Here is a 15,382-nt window from a genome sequence, read left to right as displayed (position 1 = left end):
ATCACCATGTAAATGTGTTCAAGTCTTTCTGATTTTAATACTATATTAAAAAAAAATCTGTCTCAACCTCAATCCTTTCCAGTGACCCCCATCTCCACCACCACCTCCTGCAACGTAGCAACTAAATTTATTGAAAGAGCTATATTTCTGAGCAATCAATGTAGGTTTAGAATCCGCCGACTGGCCTCATCCTTCCTAACTATGGATGGGTCTTTCACCAAAATGCCTGCCAGCAACTTACCACACTGATCGCAGACTCAAGTAACTGGAAAAGCGCTTCAGAGCAGCTTCCCGTGAGACCATTCTCTAAGAATTAGTGAAATGTTTACAAGAAATAATAATAACAGCTAGTGAGGAGGGGGGGTAGTGGCATTTGTTTCAATAGCTTGACTCCCATGAAAAAATTCTATATTAAAAAAAAAAGTTTCCTTAAGCATGAAAGAGCTACATTTGCCCCCCTACGCACTCAACCTCCTGATCTCACTAGAGTTTCCTTGTCACTAAATCCTGAAGAGATATTTCTCCCCTTTTCATATTTCCACTCTCCACAGCATATTGTCACTACTTTGTCTGTTGTGAATCTCTCCCTTCTTGGCTTGCATGACACCTCATACTTTTGGTTTCCTTCCTACCTCTCTAGCCGTTCCTTCAAGATGGCTTTTGCAGGCTGATCCACTTCTGTCGGCCCCTTCGTGTTCCTCATGTCTGGGCCTCCTTGCTTCCATTATTCCGCTATATACTATCCCTCAATAATCACATTGATTCCTACAGTGGCTTTGATCGCCATCCATACCCCCCAAATCTCTATCTCCATCCCTAACTGCTCCCCTCTGATCCAGACCTACCTATCCAACTCCTTTCTAAACATCTACACCTGAATGTCCTGCAGGCATCTCAAAACCAGATGTCCAAGACTGAATTTGTCATCTTTCTCAACAATCCCCCTTTGATTACTTCTACTGTTACTATCTCAGTGAGTGAATGATATCAGCCAAGACAGGGAAACTCAGAGCACTACACGTATTTGATCATTACTAAAATTTTATTTTTTTATTACTAACATTTTAAGTTACAAAAAGTATATAGGCTTTAATTTTATAAAAATTAAAACAATCCATAAGTATATAAAATAAAAAGTGAAAGTCCCCACCAATCGTTCTCCCCAGAGGTAAACCACTGTTAACAAGAGGGTGTGTATCCTTACAAACTTTCTGTGGGCTACATATATATGGATATGCATACACACACTGTTTTATTTTTACACATATTTTATCATACTATATGTACTATTTTGCAATTTGCTTTTTAGCTCAAACTATATTGTGGACATCTTTACATTATTAATCATACTGATGTAACTTATTCTTTTTATTAGCTGCATATTATCTCATATTATATATAGCCCACATTTATTTAACCATTATGATATTGCTGGGCTTTAGTTTATTTTCAGTTTTCACTGTTCCAGGGTTGCTGTAAAGAACTTTGCCCATACATCTTTATATTTCTATGCTAGGATAAAATGCTAGAAATTGGATTTCTGGGGATAATTACATGTACATTTAAGTTTGGGTGGATACTGCTAAAGTACCCTCCAAAAAGTTTTTCCCTTCTACTTTTCAGTTGAGAGACAGCATACATAAAGTGGATAAAAGGCTCTATTTTAAGTGTGCAGCTGGATGAACTTTTATATGTGTATATTCCTTTGTAACCAACATCTAGATCAAGATATATACCATTTCCAGCACCCCAGAAATTTCCCTCTTGCACCTTCCCAGTATATACCCTTCTCTCAGAGATAACCTCTATCCTGAGTTCTATAATCATCAATTATTTTTGCCTGTTCATATAAATGAAATCATACTGTATATAATCTTTAATGTCTGGTTTATTTGACTCAGTATATATTTTACATTTACCCATGTTGTTCTGCGTATCCATAGTTCATTCTTCTTTCACTGTCATGTAGTATTACTCTGTATGAGCCTCCCACAATTCGTTTGCTCCCACTTCTGATGAGTATTTGGGTTGTTTCCATGTTTTGGGCTGTTATGAATACCAAGCGGCTATGAACATTTGTGTACAAGTCTTTTTGTGGACATATGTTTGCATTTTTCTAAGGCGTATACCTAGGAGTGGAATTGCTGGGTCATAGAGTTGTTTAATTTTTTATTAGAAACTACGAAACAGTTCTCCAAAGAGGCTGTATCTATTTGTCCTCCCACCAGCTGTATAAATTGAAACCTCCAGTAATAGTGTATGACAGTATCACACACAGTATTGTTATTGGACATTTGGTTTCCTGTCTCCCCAGTCAATTGTAGGAATTGTATTTGTCTTATTTAGCACCTCAAACATAGTGGATTCTCAATAAGTATTTGAGGAATTAGATTTATAATTAAGTGACTTCTGTATATTATGCCTGAGGGTCTCTACCACACAGTTTGAAGGGTGAACATTTGTTACTACAATTTGTTACTGGTGTGGATGTTTTATTACCCCAAGGACAGCCCCAGTTTCTTATGGGTAGCACTGTGGCTTATATATCACTGCATCCTCTGTGGTGTTTGGCATAGGGCTGGGCCCAGAGGGAGCACCTGTAATGACCAGCATGCTGTACTTGGTCAGATAAACAGCTTAAAAGAATGTCAGACCTCCCTGAAACTTTACTTGCTCACATTTCTGGACTCAGTCAAAAAGAAGCAGTCACTAGCTGTATGGCCACTGGTCCCAGTGTTAGGAAATAGTCCCCCAACCTCAAGTCCACAAACCTATTTCTTTTTGGGGGGACATGTACAAGACTATTTATTGCAGCAGTCTTTTGAAATAGCAAACATTTGGAAACCATCATTAAGAAACCTGTTTAAAAAGTTATGGTATAGGGCTTCCCTGGTGGTGCAGTGGTTGAGAGTCCGCCTGCCGATGCAGGGGACTCGGATTCGTGCCCTGGTCCGGGAGGATCCCACATGCCGCAGAGCGGCTGGGCCCGTGAGCCATGGCCGCTGAGCCTGCGCGTCCGGAGCCTGTGCTCCGCAACGGGAGAGGCCACAGCAGTGAGAGGCCCACGTACCGCAAAAAAAAAAAAAAAAAAAAAAAAGAAGGCCACACATCATGTTTAGCCACACAGTGTAAGGCAGGCAAAGTTCATCCTCAGGGTCACTCCGTTGCCTTTGGATGAGTCTTCTCTCTTCCATCCCTTACTGTTGCTCACCCTGACCTTTGCTCCCTAGGAAAAACCACCAGCTTCAGACAGCTCCTGTTCTGTTCCCTTCCTCAGAACCCTGCCTCCTGTGCCCTCAGGGGCTGTCTTGGTTGAGAAGTTCATCCCCACTAAGGAACTGATGGGTGTCTGTGGGTTGATGAGCCACCGTTTTCACAAAACATGTTGACATTTTAACAAGGGGCTTCAATCAAAAGAGTAACTTTAGTAAAGGGGATTTCAGGTGCTTTGTCATGACAAGCCAACAGGATAGCATCTTTTTTTCCCCAAAAGGTATGACCTTGTGACTTTTCTTATCTACTGCCTGCGTGGGTGTCAGGCCAACTGGGTACCTGGAAACTTCTGCTGCCTGAAATTGTTTGACTCCCAGCACTGTAAGGACCCTGATCACGATCTTTTTTCCTTTCAGGATGTAGACACAAGAGTTTTCGAAACAAAATCTCCAACGCTGTAGACAGCTCTCCCCTAACATATCATAACTATAGGCTCATATCTTCTCTACAAAAAATGTAAGAAACAACTATTACAGTGAATAGGAGAATTATTCTGGCTTTAATATTCACTAAATGCTATCTCATTCTGCCCCTTCCAAAATAATATTTAGAATACAAAGTTGAAGCAGATGCTTTCACAAAATCAACATTTTCCCCAATCTGGGGGTAGGGGAAGGTGGGTATCTCGGCTGGGATTTATTGAAGAAATCTTTGATTGTGAATGGAATTCATTTTGATTTCCACAGGTAATATTCTTCTCACACAATTAGGCACAGCTTCACAACTCAAAGGAGAGAAACAGTTGAGATCTTCGTCAAAGTTGTCTGCATTAAAGAAAAAAAGAGGGCTTCCCTGGTGGCGCAGTGGTTGAGAGTCACGCCTGCCGATGCAGGGGACGCGGGTTCGTGCCCCGGTCCGGGAAGATCCCACATGCCGCAGAGCGGCTGAGCCCGTGAGCCATGGCCGCTGAGCCTGCGCGTCCGGAGCCTGCGCTCCGCAACGGGAGAGGCCGCAACAGTGAGAGGCCTGCGTACCGCAAAAAAAAAAAAAAAAAAAGAGCATTTTCAGCTGCGGCATTAGGGACTTTGCACACAGTAGAATCATAAGACATGTTTATCAAATGAAGGAATAAATAGAAGAATTAGAAAGGAAGTAAAAGTTGTGGTGCTTTCCTCGGATAGTTTAATCTAAATTTGGGGTGAATTAATTCATCCTGCCAGTACTGTTAAGCAATTACAAGTGCATCTGTTCTTCCTGCCTTGTGAATAACAGGCTATGTTATTCACAGTAACCTTAACCTAGAGGAGGCTAGTCATGGACAAACCTTGGAGGCCTTCAGGAAAAGACAACATAAAATGATAACACACCTATCTGTATCCCCTATGAATTTGATATTCCTGCTCTGAAGGTTCAGCTGTTTCTCAAGTTTGAGAGCGCCTAGTGGTACAGAGGGTGCAAGTTTTCACTCATTGCCAATGGAATCGAGTTTCTGGCTGCCATATGTCTGATGGCAGCATCCCGGTTGCAGTCGTAGAACCTGTGGCCCAAGAGGCTGGACTACCTGCCCCACTGGCTGAGTTACTGTCATAACTGACAAGCATCTCAGTGCTGGCTGCAGGCCCCTGGGCTCTCCAGGTCTATAGCTTGGTCCAACGCCATTAAAATCCTGGACATGGTATTTACTACTACTCTTTCAAAGAAAAGTATGTCCATTTGGGCTGTATATTTGCTGATGAAACAATATCCCTCAAGGACAGCAGGGGAGCCAAGCCTAACTCACCCTCTTGAAAATATTCCCCAATCAGATCCAACTATTATCCACTAAAAACCTTCCGCAGTTCGTGCCTCTATATGCCATGGCTCCCCAGTGGCTCCACATGGGCACCAACATATCTGCAAGTTAGCTGGCCAGAAATGTGATGGACGCTTGTGGCCACGGAAAGATTTTCTTCACATGCACCGACTTGCCCATGTAGAAATGGAGGCAGAGACTCCAACACTAGTCAGTGAGCCTAAACTGGAAAGTGGTGTGGCCTCACACAGTCCTGAAGCTGGTAGGCCCTTTGGAGATGATTCATCCTGCCCCCCACACCCCACCATGTTGAAGGTAGAGGGAATGTAGTTCCGAGTAGGGAAGTGATGTGCCCAAGGTCATGGAGTTAGTGACTTGAGCCAAACTCTTCTGACTCTAAGTTTGGTGCCTTTTTTTTTTTAACCCACCATACTGCTTCCAGATTGCCTACAGCCCTCGGAAATAGAACTGCTGATGGAGCCAATAGAATGAAAACTACAGGGGGATGAGGCCATTCTACCACCAGCACTGAGATGGAGAGAATGACTACAGCTAGGCCACCGGAGGTGTTCTGTGTGTGAACCGGAGTCTACTCTGGCCTTTAAGAAAGGCAACCAAAGGCCACTGCACTATGGTCCATCTGGAAGCCCAGAACACGGAGTCATCATAACATCACCTTGAAGTTCTTAAGTTTTTGCTCTAGTTTGCCTTTCTGCTTACTTTAGGCCTTTACAGCAATCCTTTCCCTACACTTTCCCTCCTAACACCCGTCTCCACCTCACGTCTGTCTCTGTACCTAGAAGCTTGGCTTCCTGTGGAAGAAGGTGAGCCTCTAAGAGTAATGTGCAGCTCAGCCGGTATTCTCGGTGGGGTGTGATGAGCACTAGCTTGGGGGCCACTAGCTTCTGGCCCCAATTCTGCTGCTGACGGGACTGTCCATAAGGCGTTCTCCTCTTCCTGCTTAAGGTTCCTCATCTGTAAAATGAGGGGATTGCACTAGACAATGTGTGAGGTGCCTTTTAACAGTTTGTGACGGTTGTTTGCAATTACCCATGCAATTTTTTTCCTTTACCTCCAGTCTCTTCTCTCCTCCATGAATCTAATAACCCACTGATTTGTACATACTAAGGTCACTAGGTGCTTCTATGCACACTTTCTCAGTCCAGAGTGAGCCCAGGTGTGCTCATGCACATGTGCATTTCGTTTTGAGGAGGAATCATTTCCCAAGACCACGTCTGTGGCCTCACACTAATTCAATACCTCTGGAATATAAGTATAGACAGTGTGGCCATTTCTCTCACCATTTGGGGAGCTTGTTTTTGAAGGAGTGCCTTGGGCGGAGCCTAAAGATTTGAAAATGGAACTAGTTGCAGTTGACTTGACGGACGGTGCCAACAAGTTGTGTACAAATGTTTTCTTCAGTCTTTCCTGTTTCTGCCCAACATTGAGCCCACACCGGCTGCTGCCATCTGAAATGACTCCCCAAACAGTTAAAAACAGAAAGCTCATCAAATTCTACACTTCAAATGGGTAAATTATACCTTAAGAATCCTGTTAAAAAATATAAAGCCCAATGTACAGTCGGTTCATTCTGGGTACCTCAAGGAGGCAGCTTTTCTATGAAGTTGTGAGAAGTAAGTTTGAACTATAATGTGTGGTACAGGCAGGGCCAATTCACTTACCAAGGAAGACCGCTTTCCCTAGAGCCCAGCACAGGGACCAGCAGGTTACTGACATGCCCAGCAAAAAGGAACTGGATCTCTGTGCTACTTATAGCATCTTCTAGCTCAAGCATCGCCTTCCCTAAAGGCAATAAACTGAGCTTTGCATTGAGACTGAGCGAAGCTACCTGAATTGGATGGAAGAGCATTTGATGCATAGAAAACCAGTTTGCCTGAACTGGAGATATTCTCAGAGGCAACACCAGAGTCCACTATACCTCCCACCGTGCAGGAAGGGCCACTGGTCCATCTGGGCTGCCCACCAGCCAGGCATCTTAGGGATGCTGACAAGGTCTCTCCTCCACTATGACTTCTTGCTTCCCACATCTGCTCAGTCAACTGTTGGCTACAGGCCAGAAAGCCCCTGTGACCCAGTGCCCGGAACACCGTAGGCACTCAATCAGTGTTCTTTTAATTGAATTGAGACTTAAGTGACAGCAAGGACAAGCAGTCCAAGGAATTTGGGCCAAAAGCGAAGCTTCATTATGTTAAAATATGGCCGAAGTCACATCCTTCACCTGACTTCATTCATCTCCGCACAAAAGCACAAATCTTTTTCCTGACATGGAAACAGCCTCCATTTGATGCTGATGGTGTATGAACTCATCAGTAGACAAGTAAATCTCATCAGTTTGGAAAACCTGTAAATTCAGTACCTTACCCCAAATGGCATCTTACCAGTATCCACTAGGCATGCTCCTTCATCACCCAGTGGAACACAAAAATGAGGAACCCTAGCCAGGAGAAGAAGGTCAGTCTTTTTCAGCTTCTTTCACTCGCTGTCACCAATGCCTAGACTCAAGCCTACTCTTGTCACCATCAATACTCCTTCTAAGGAACGCCAAGGCCATTACTAGCTTTCTGAGGTCACCTTTCTAGCCTCCCTCTCAATGGCAGTGCTAGCAAGAAGGTCTGTATCAAGGTTTCATGTCAACCGCAGTTTTCCTCCTGGGCTGCTGTCTGTCCTAGAGCTTGAGAGATAAGGTCTGCAGTGGGAACCAGCCTCTGAGATGGCTCTCAGTGATACCCATATCCTGTCATTCACATCCTTATGTAGTCTCCTCCCATGTTGTACCAATAGAATATGGCAGAAGTGATGGCATGTCCCTTCCAAGATTAGGTTATAAAAGATGTTGTTCTCTCTCTCTCTCCAACCCCCCCCCCCGGGAAAGGATGACCCAGATAAGATTCAGAGCTGATTAGAAGCGACAATGGCAATTGTATTACAATATACAATGTATCAAATCAACACGTTGTACACCTTAAATTTACACAATGCTATATGTCAAATATATTTCAAATTTTAAAAAAGAGACATTAAAACTAGTGGTTACCAGTGGAGAGAGGGATGGGTAGGGGACTAAGAGGTACAAAGTACTATGTGTAAAATAAATAAGCTATAAGTATATATTGTGCAACACAGGGAATAGAGCCAATATTTTATAATAACCCTAAATGGAGTGTAACCTTTAAGAATTATGTAACATACATAATTGTATGTTACACCTGTAACATACGATATTGTACAGCAAGTATAGTTCAATTTAAAAAAAGAAAGAAAAGGAATGTTAAACGCTCTGCTTTATGGAGTGCGGAGCTCTCTGTCTCTAGGAAGTTTCAAGTGGTGGCTTGTGACTTCCTGTCACTCGATGAGAAGTTGGATCGGGAAGACCTGGCTTTCCTGGCCCCAGCGCTGAGACTCTCTGATCCCAGGTGGGAGGCAGCAATCTGGAGGCTAAACTGTGACAAGTGACAAGCCCCACTACCTCCCCTGAGGGCTTTATCTCCATTTGTAACCAAACAACAGTGGTGAGGAAGCCAGCAGCCTCCACTCTTTTTCTGAGCAGCAGCTACCTGGAAGGTGGTCCGGCAGCCTGATGAGAGCAAATCCCAGTCTCCAAGCAGGTAAAACTCCTCCAGCTTCAGCAGGAACAAGGGGCCACAGCGACAACCAGCCCCTCTTACTGCTCTGATTTCCTGCATGGAGTTCAGCTAGTTCTCAGACTTAAAGGTTATTCTGTGAATTCCAATGAGCTGCCTGCCAGCTCGCCCTTTCTTCCTGACAGCCTTCCTTTTTCTTTCCAATAACAGATTGATCTGCTTACTCACCAGCACATAGGCAGGAGGGAAGATGTCAGGTTTTTGTCACCTGCATTTTTATTTGTGCATCCCTCCTTCAGAAATGGCTCAGCAAGAGCATCATTTTTTCACACGACCACAGGGCAACCCCCTTCAGCCAGAATTACAAACTTGCCATCTGCTTTTTTTTTTTTGCAGTACGCGGGCCTCTCACTGTTGTGGCCTCTCCCGTTGCGGAGCACAGGCTCCGGACACGCAGGCTCAGCGGCCATGGCTCACGGGGCCCAGCCGCTCCGCGGCATGTGGGATCTTCCCGGACCGGGGCACGAACCCGTGTCCCCTGCATCGGCAGGCGGACTGTCAACCACTGCGCCACCAGGGAAGCCCTGCCATCTGTCTTTTAAATGGCTAATTTGTTCACTTGTTTCATTGCATTCTTGTTTTGAATATTTGAGACCTGTGTGTGTGTGTGTGTGTGTGTGTGTGTGTGTGTGTGTGTGTGTCCATGGAACTCGAGTTTGAAACTCAGAGCTCTGAAAACACCCCCTTCTGCAAGATGGCACATTCTACCTTGTAGGCGGGACTAGGAACTAGCAAGGCTTGGTGCTTGATTGACATAAAGTGCATCTGACAGACGGAGACAGCTTGGCTCTGTTGGTGTTGGATCTGGGCTTTGGTTTTCGTCCTCAGGAGATCTCCCATTGGATTCTGCATCTACCCATCCAGGCTTCCCGCTTAGACACGACTCTCTCCTTCCACCACAGGAATGGAGCACATGCTGTTTTTGCAAAACACCCCTCCCCCGCTTTAAGCTCTAAACTTCTTTGCTTTCTGGTTCTTTTGTCAGCTATTCCTTTAACCCCTCTTTCCATAAGGTTGAGTGTGTTTCTCCTCAGAACTCGTGAGCCCAAGAGTAGCCTGGAGTTACTGCTTAGGAAGAAATCCACACAGGCACCTAGTTCACGAATCTACCTCTGTCCACATTCTAGAGCAAGGCAGCTTCGTTCTCAAAGCATCATGCTACTGAGACCAGGCTATCTCAGTAGAGGCCAGGTAAAGTCAAGAGGTAAAGTGTAGAACCATCACCGGGCCCTCGGTTGACGATCTAAGATACAACCAAGCGCTGGTAGCCTCAAAGGAAACCACGTGACAGTAGTGTGGAGAGCTCCTAAAAATTCTGTCCCTCGTGTCAGAAGGATAAAGATGGCACACGGACGGAGAACAACATATCTTGTGTCTCTTTATATTCCAATCAGAATTGGCTATGTAAGGTTGGTGGAATCCAGTGGGACAAAAGTTCCAATTGATACACTGCATTGCTCTAAAATGAGATGGTTTCTTGAATCACAGGACTTGCCGTCAAAGAGTATACCTTATTTTGGATTTTTCCCCCACGCCCTGCAGCACCTTGCCAATGCCTGGCCTATATTAACTGCAGAGCAACTCATATTTCCCAAGGTTCCTCAGGGGTTAACAACCACAATAACAAAGGATTCTGAGGTTTTAAAAAATGTTCAATTTAAAACAAAGTTTTAAAGTTATTTTCCCCCAGCAGAATTTCTCAGAGCTTGTACCATGCTAGTGAACACTGTGTCATTTCAAGAATGGGGAGGGGTAGTTTTGTGCATTTCCCAAATTTCTTTGACCATGGAACTCTTTCTTGCTGAAGCACCCTATGGGACCACCAGTTCCCTGTACTCTGGTAAAAGGGTTTATTGAATGAATAAGTAGTTAAGAGCAATAAGGGAGACCTTAACTCAATGGACTTCCCAAGTCGACTCACAGCCTGCCCCAGTACCCCAAATGAGCTGGGCCAAACTTGAGGATAAGAGCATGGGGTGGACTTTGAGACGCCCAGGAAATCATGCTGCATGCCTCTTCCTGCCAAGATATTCAGATAAGCAACATCAGATTATAATGAACAGCAGCAATTATCAGGGGTGTATTAACCAGAGCCCTACCCTTTACTCCTCATGCCATCTTTGGCCTACCATTTAATAACTTCATGAATCCTTTGTTTCTTTCACCAGAAAACAGACAGGAGACTAAAGAGCTATAGAGTCATTCATTTAGCGTCATCTAATTCAACCAGCTGTGGTGACGTTTTCAAGACTGATTTGTAGCAAAACCAAGACCAGAACCTTGGCTTCTTGCCGTGGCCCACTGCTCTTTGCTCTCCACGTTCAATCCTCTATGGCTCTACAATTTCCTAACCTGGCTCCTTCCCACAATATGAGGATATCTGATGCGGCCAGGGTCTATGGGGTCAAGAGTTTAATGTTTCTACTGTCCAGTAATTGCTATGTTCCATGGGATTATGTACTTCAAAATGTCAACACAGGTGTGAATCTGTACACTTACGAGCACAATGTGTTGATGTAATGAATACTGTAGGGTGTATTGCCAATCAGTGTTCGCTAGAGACATGGCCAGCTAGCTGCAGTTGAGTTAGCTATCTGGATTTCTCTCTACATCCCTGAGTAAGAGAGAGTGGGCTCATTTAATGAAGCCCTAACATCTAGCCAATGTTTCTAGTGGCTGCCTGTCAGCAGAGGCAGCAGAGGCCCCTTGGATTATTTTTTCCTCCTTTGAAAAAATACTGAATACTAAAGGTAAGATTTTCCAAAGCAGCAAAAACCTTGATGGAGGTTTAGCTAGCCAGAGAAAGTACAGAGAAGCAACAGTTACCTTGCAAAGTGTTAAAAATGGCAAAAAGATACAAGAAAAGGATCCTCACAGCTCCCCAGGCAAAAAAGGCAAACCCCCAGGTGAGGCCAGGTAAGAATGTCAGGCTGGTTGTGCCTTTGAGGTCATGCAGCATCATTTTCCGTCGAGTCTTCTGGCTTTGGGATTTCATGGAATTCGGTTGAGCAAAAGAACAGTGCAGAACGTGGAGAGATTCATGAGAAATATGAGGCAAAATCAGCCACCACTGAACTGTAAAAGATAGGATCATCTTTTTTTTTTTTTTTTTCCGTACGTGGGCCTCTCACTGCTGTGGCCTCTCCCATTGCGGAGCACAGGCTCCGGACGCGCAGGCTCAGCGGCCATGGCTCACGGGCCCAGCCGCTCCGCGGCACGTGGGATCCTCCCGGACCGATGTAAAAGATAGGATCATCTTTAATCCAACAACTGGAAGAGACCAAGGAGAGAAGGCCATTGTGAGGTAGAGAAACATGAACTCCTATTTTTAATGCGACTCTGATGACCACTGAGTCAGTTTCATCTCACGTGAGAACACCTAGGCCTAGAGTGTAAACCAACTCGACAGGGTTCTCTCATGCTCACTGCAGGCAGAGCTGGCACCAGAACCCCAGTCTCCTGAGCCCCAGTCCAGGGTTCTTCCCAGCGTCAAGTTAAAAATCCTAGAGGATATTTCTGCCCTACACATGCAGAAACCTCTCAGTCCAATTCCCTGGGAGGCTATTCTCTTCCTCAATAGCAGAAAAACAAATTGTGTAATTCCCCCCGAAGTGGCTTACACCTGAGCTTGTATTTGCAGGATAAATTCTGCTTCGCATGATAAATTTCACAGTGAAAGGACACGGGTAATGACTGGCTTTTTGGACTGCTATATCAAATGGCGATGAGATCATCAGAGTTAATGAAAATTCAACAAAAAGAAGACAGCTCTAACTGTATTGCTTTCAAATATGATGTTTATTTTCAACCCCGCACCACAGCTACAGGTTTGAATTCCAAAAGGCAACACTGGTCACTGGATTGATTAACGGCTTTACGGTTTCTATTAAAGAAGAATTATGCAGTGATTTATAGGAACAGATACTTCATCTCATAACACTTCCAATTACTACATGCATTACCTGTGATTTTTGAACATAGACAAGCTTCACTAATTTAACTGTGTGTCAACTTAGCTGAGACCTCTTTTCCAGAGCTAGGAATATCCCCTGTGGTCATATTGTTCACGTTGGTGTGGATACTTTCATCTGTATGTGAGTTTGTGTGTGTTTGTGTGGGTCTCAAGGGAGTAGGGGTAAAGCATTTAATTTCCCTAATAGAATCTAATACTTAGGGTTCCCCAGATTTGTGGTTGCCAAGGGGGATGGGGGATGGGGCAGGGATGGATTGGGAGTCTGGGATTAGCGAATGCAAACTATCATATATATGTATAACTGAATCACTTTGCCATACACCAGAAATTAACACAACACTGTAGATCAACTTTACTTCAATAAAATAAATTGTCAGGACTTCCCTGGTGGTCCAGTGGGTAAGACTCCACGCTCCCAATGTAGGGGGCCCCGGTTTGAGCCCTGGTCGGGGAACTAGATCCCGCATGCGTGCTGCATCTAAGAAGTCCACATGCTGGAACTAAAGATTCCCGCGTGCTGCAACTAAGACCCAGCACAGCCAAAATAAATAAATAAATATTTAAAAAAAATAAATTTTCAAAAAGATTTTAGATTTAATAAATATTGCTGCTGCATTCCTGCACATGCTTATTAGCCAATCTGAAGTGCAATGAATTGGGCATTCATTGCAAAATGTCTGTGGCTTATAACAATAAAGACATTCAACTTCGTGGTCAAAAAAAAAAAACCCAGAAAAACTTAATTTCCCTGAATATCATCTTCAGCCTTAAAAGAGGCTATAGAAAACCCTTTTAAAAAGGCAGAGCTATATATTTGGTTAGAGAATCATCTCCAAGACATACTGTTAAGTACGAAGCAGTGTATATCTACTATTTGGATGACAAAGTGTGCAAGAGAATATCTACACAAATTCGATTGTTGGCAATAAGAGTTGCATCAAGGGGCGGAAACTGGGAAGCTTGGTGTTGGGAGTGGACTTCACTTTTCATCCTCTACCCTTTTGTACATTTGAATTTTCTACCGTGTGCATGTATTACTTCTTCAAAATATAATTATTTTTTAAAAGCTCTTAGAGCAGTCTGCCTCTTACTAACCAATTCACACATGAAAGGGCTTTTTCAGCGGGAGTGGAGTTGGTTTTGTTCTGGTTTTGCTTTTGCTTTTGATCTTTGAAGAAGAATCACCATTAGATACACACTGGGGACCCTTTAAGTCACAAAACAAGCAAGGAGGGAGGGTGGAGGAGGAGATGAAAAGGAAGGGAAGAGAAAAGGGAGAAAGAGAAAGGATAAGGAGCAATTATAATTACAAGGCATCTGCTGGCAGGGGCAATATAATTTTGACCCTCTGGAAACTGTCATCTCAATGTTAAAGACGAAGAAGTTTGGAGGGCAAGACCTTGTGCATTTGATTCCAGTCCAGTGGGAGAGGAACTCTATAGTGAAAAAGAACTTGAGAGGCTACGATACAGAGAATGGATACGGGTAAGTAAAAAACAATCCAAAGTGTAAAGTGAGGTTGTGCAGTCTGAAGGACTGCATGGTAACTATCTACAGGCCTGTAAAAGAAGGTTCTGGAGAGGAAGAGCGACTTGAATAGCTACTCTCTGGCACCTGTGGTTGAGAGAACCAAAGAGATGGGCTTTATATATCAAAAAGAGCAAAGAAAAAGCAAGAAAGGAAAGTACAACCACAGGACAACAAAGCTGAGCCAATTTACAGAGGAAAGCGGTGGAGTCTTCTTCAGGGGAGACCTTTGTCGTTGAAATACAGAAACGTTTTCCAACCCGTTTCAGCATTTCGTTATAGTGGCCGCTCCAACTCCTAAGTTCTGCAAGCTTTCTAATCATGATAGCAGCCAGATGTCTATAATGTCGATTTCTTTTATTTATTATGTTTTCTTGCATTGTATTTACATCATTATTATAGTCCCATTTAATAAATTTGAGAGCTCTTTACCAGTCAAAAAATTAAATAAATAAATAGATAAATAAACTATTCATTAATTAATAATCGCTACCAGATATGTATCACCGATGGAACAGGCCACATACTGAGCACTTTATATACATGGTGTCATTTTAATCTGCACCCAACACTGAGAGCAAACATTATTATCCCCATTTCCCAGAGGAGGAAATGGAAGGAAGAGGTAAAGTAAGTTGATTGACCAAGGTCATACTGAGCGCAGACACCTAACCATTATATCAGTGCACGCATGACTTCGTTAGGGTAAAAAGGCTGAGACCAATTTCCTCCCTGAAGCCAGTGTCAAGACCAAGCCTCAGGCCAGGGAGCACCTCACCATACCCTGATGGCCAAGAGCGTTACCACTGGAGAAGCAGACATGCTGGTACTTACAATGGAGTCGTTGAGCTCAGAGTCCCATACAGATCTTTTTTCATACCGAGTATAATCACCACCACAATCGCTGGGATTCCTAGAGTGAGAAAGCAAGCCAAAGGCATCCCATTAGGAATTGGGAGAGCTCCCGATCAATGAGTGTTGGCACTGATACATTAAGACACTTTAAATGAGCCACAGATGTGTGGGCATCAAAATACCATTGTTTGCAAAATGTTTGTGAATTCTTCCAGGTTAAACATTTCTAGGAGTTCTCTAATCTGCTAAACTAAACAGCATGCCAATGGCTTCAGTACAACACCCACTGGTTATTAAAAATAGCACAAGTGCCAAAAATCAACTTGGCACATCTAGTTCATGGGAATGCAAGTTCGCGTA

General features: G+C 43.7%; 1 protein-coding gene across 1 annotated transcript in view; it reads right to left on the bottom strand.

The window, feature by feature from the left end:
• The window catches only part of ADGRG4 (adhesion G protein-coupled receptor G4), an 83,141-nt gene that overhangs the window by 8,211 nt on the left and 59,548 nt on the right, over positions 1–15,382 (bottom strand). Inside the window, 7 exon segments of the mRNA XM_029240238.1 lie at positions 3,976–4,037; positions 6,307–6,474; positions 11,494–11,674; positions 11,677–11,742; positions 11,799–11,809; positions 11,903–11,937; positions 15,002–15,080. Of these exon segments, the coding sequence (XP_029096071.1) occupies positions 3,976–4,037; positions 6,307–6,474; positions 11,494–11,674; positions 11,677–11,742; positions 11,799–11,809; positions 11,903–11,937; positions 15,002–15,080 (602 nt within the window).

This window comes from Monodon monoceros, unplaced genomic scaffold (genome assembly GCF_005190385.1).
Source record: "Monodon monoceros isolate NGI ecotype Baffin Bay Population unplaced genomic scaffold, NGI_Narwhal_1 Super_Scaffold_22, whole genome shotgun sequence".
Classification (NCBI taxonomy): domain Eukaryota; kingdom Metazoa; phylum Chordata; class Mammalia; order Artiodactyla; family Monodontidae; genus Monodon; species Monodon monoceros.
Note: the sequence above shows the minus strand (reverse complement) of the source record. Positions and strands in the feature narration are given on the sequence as shown.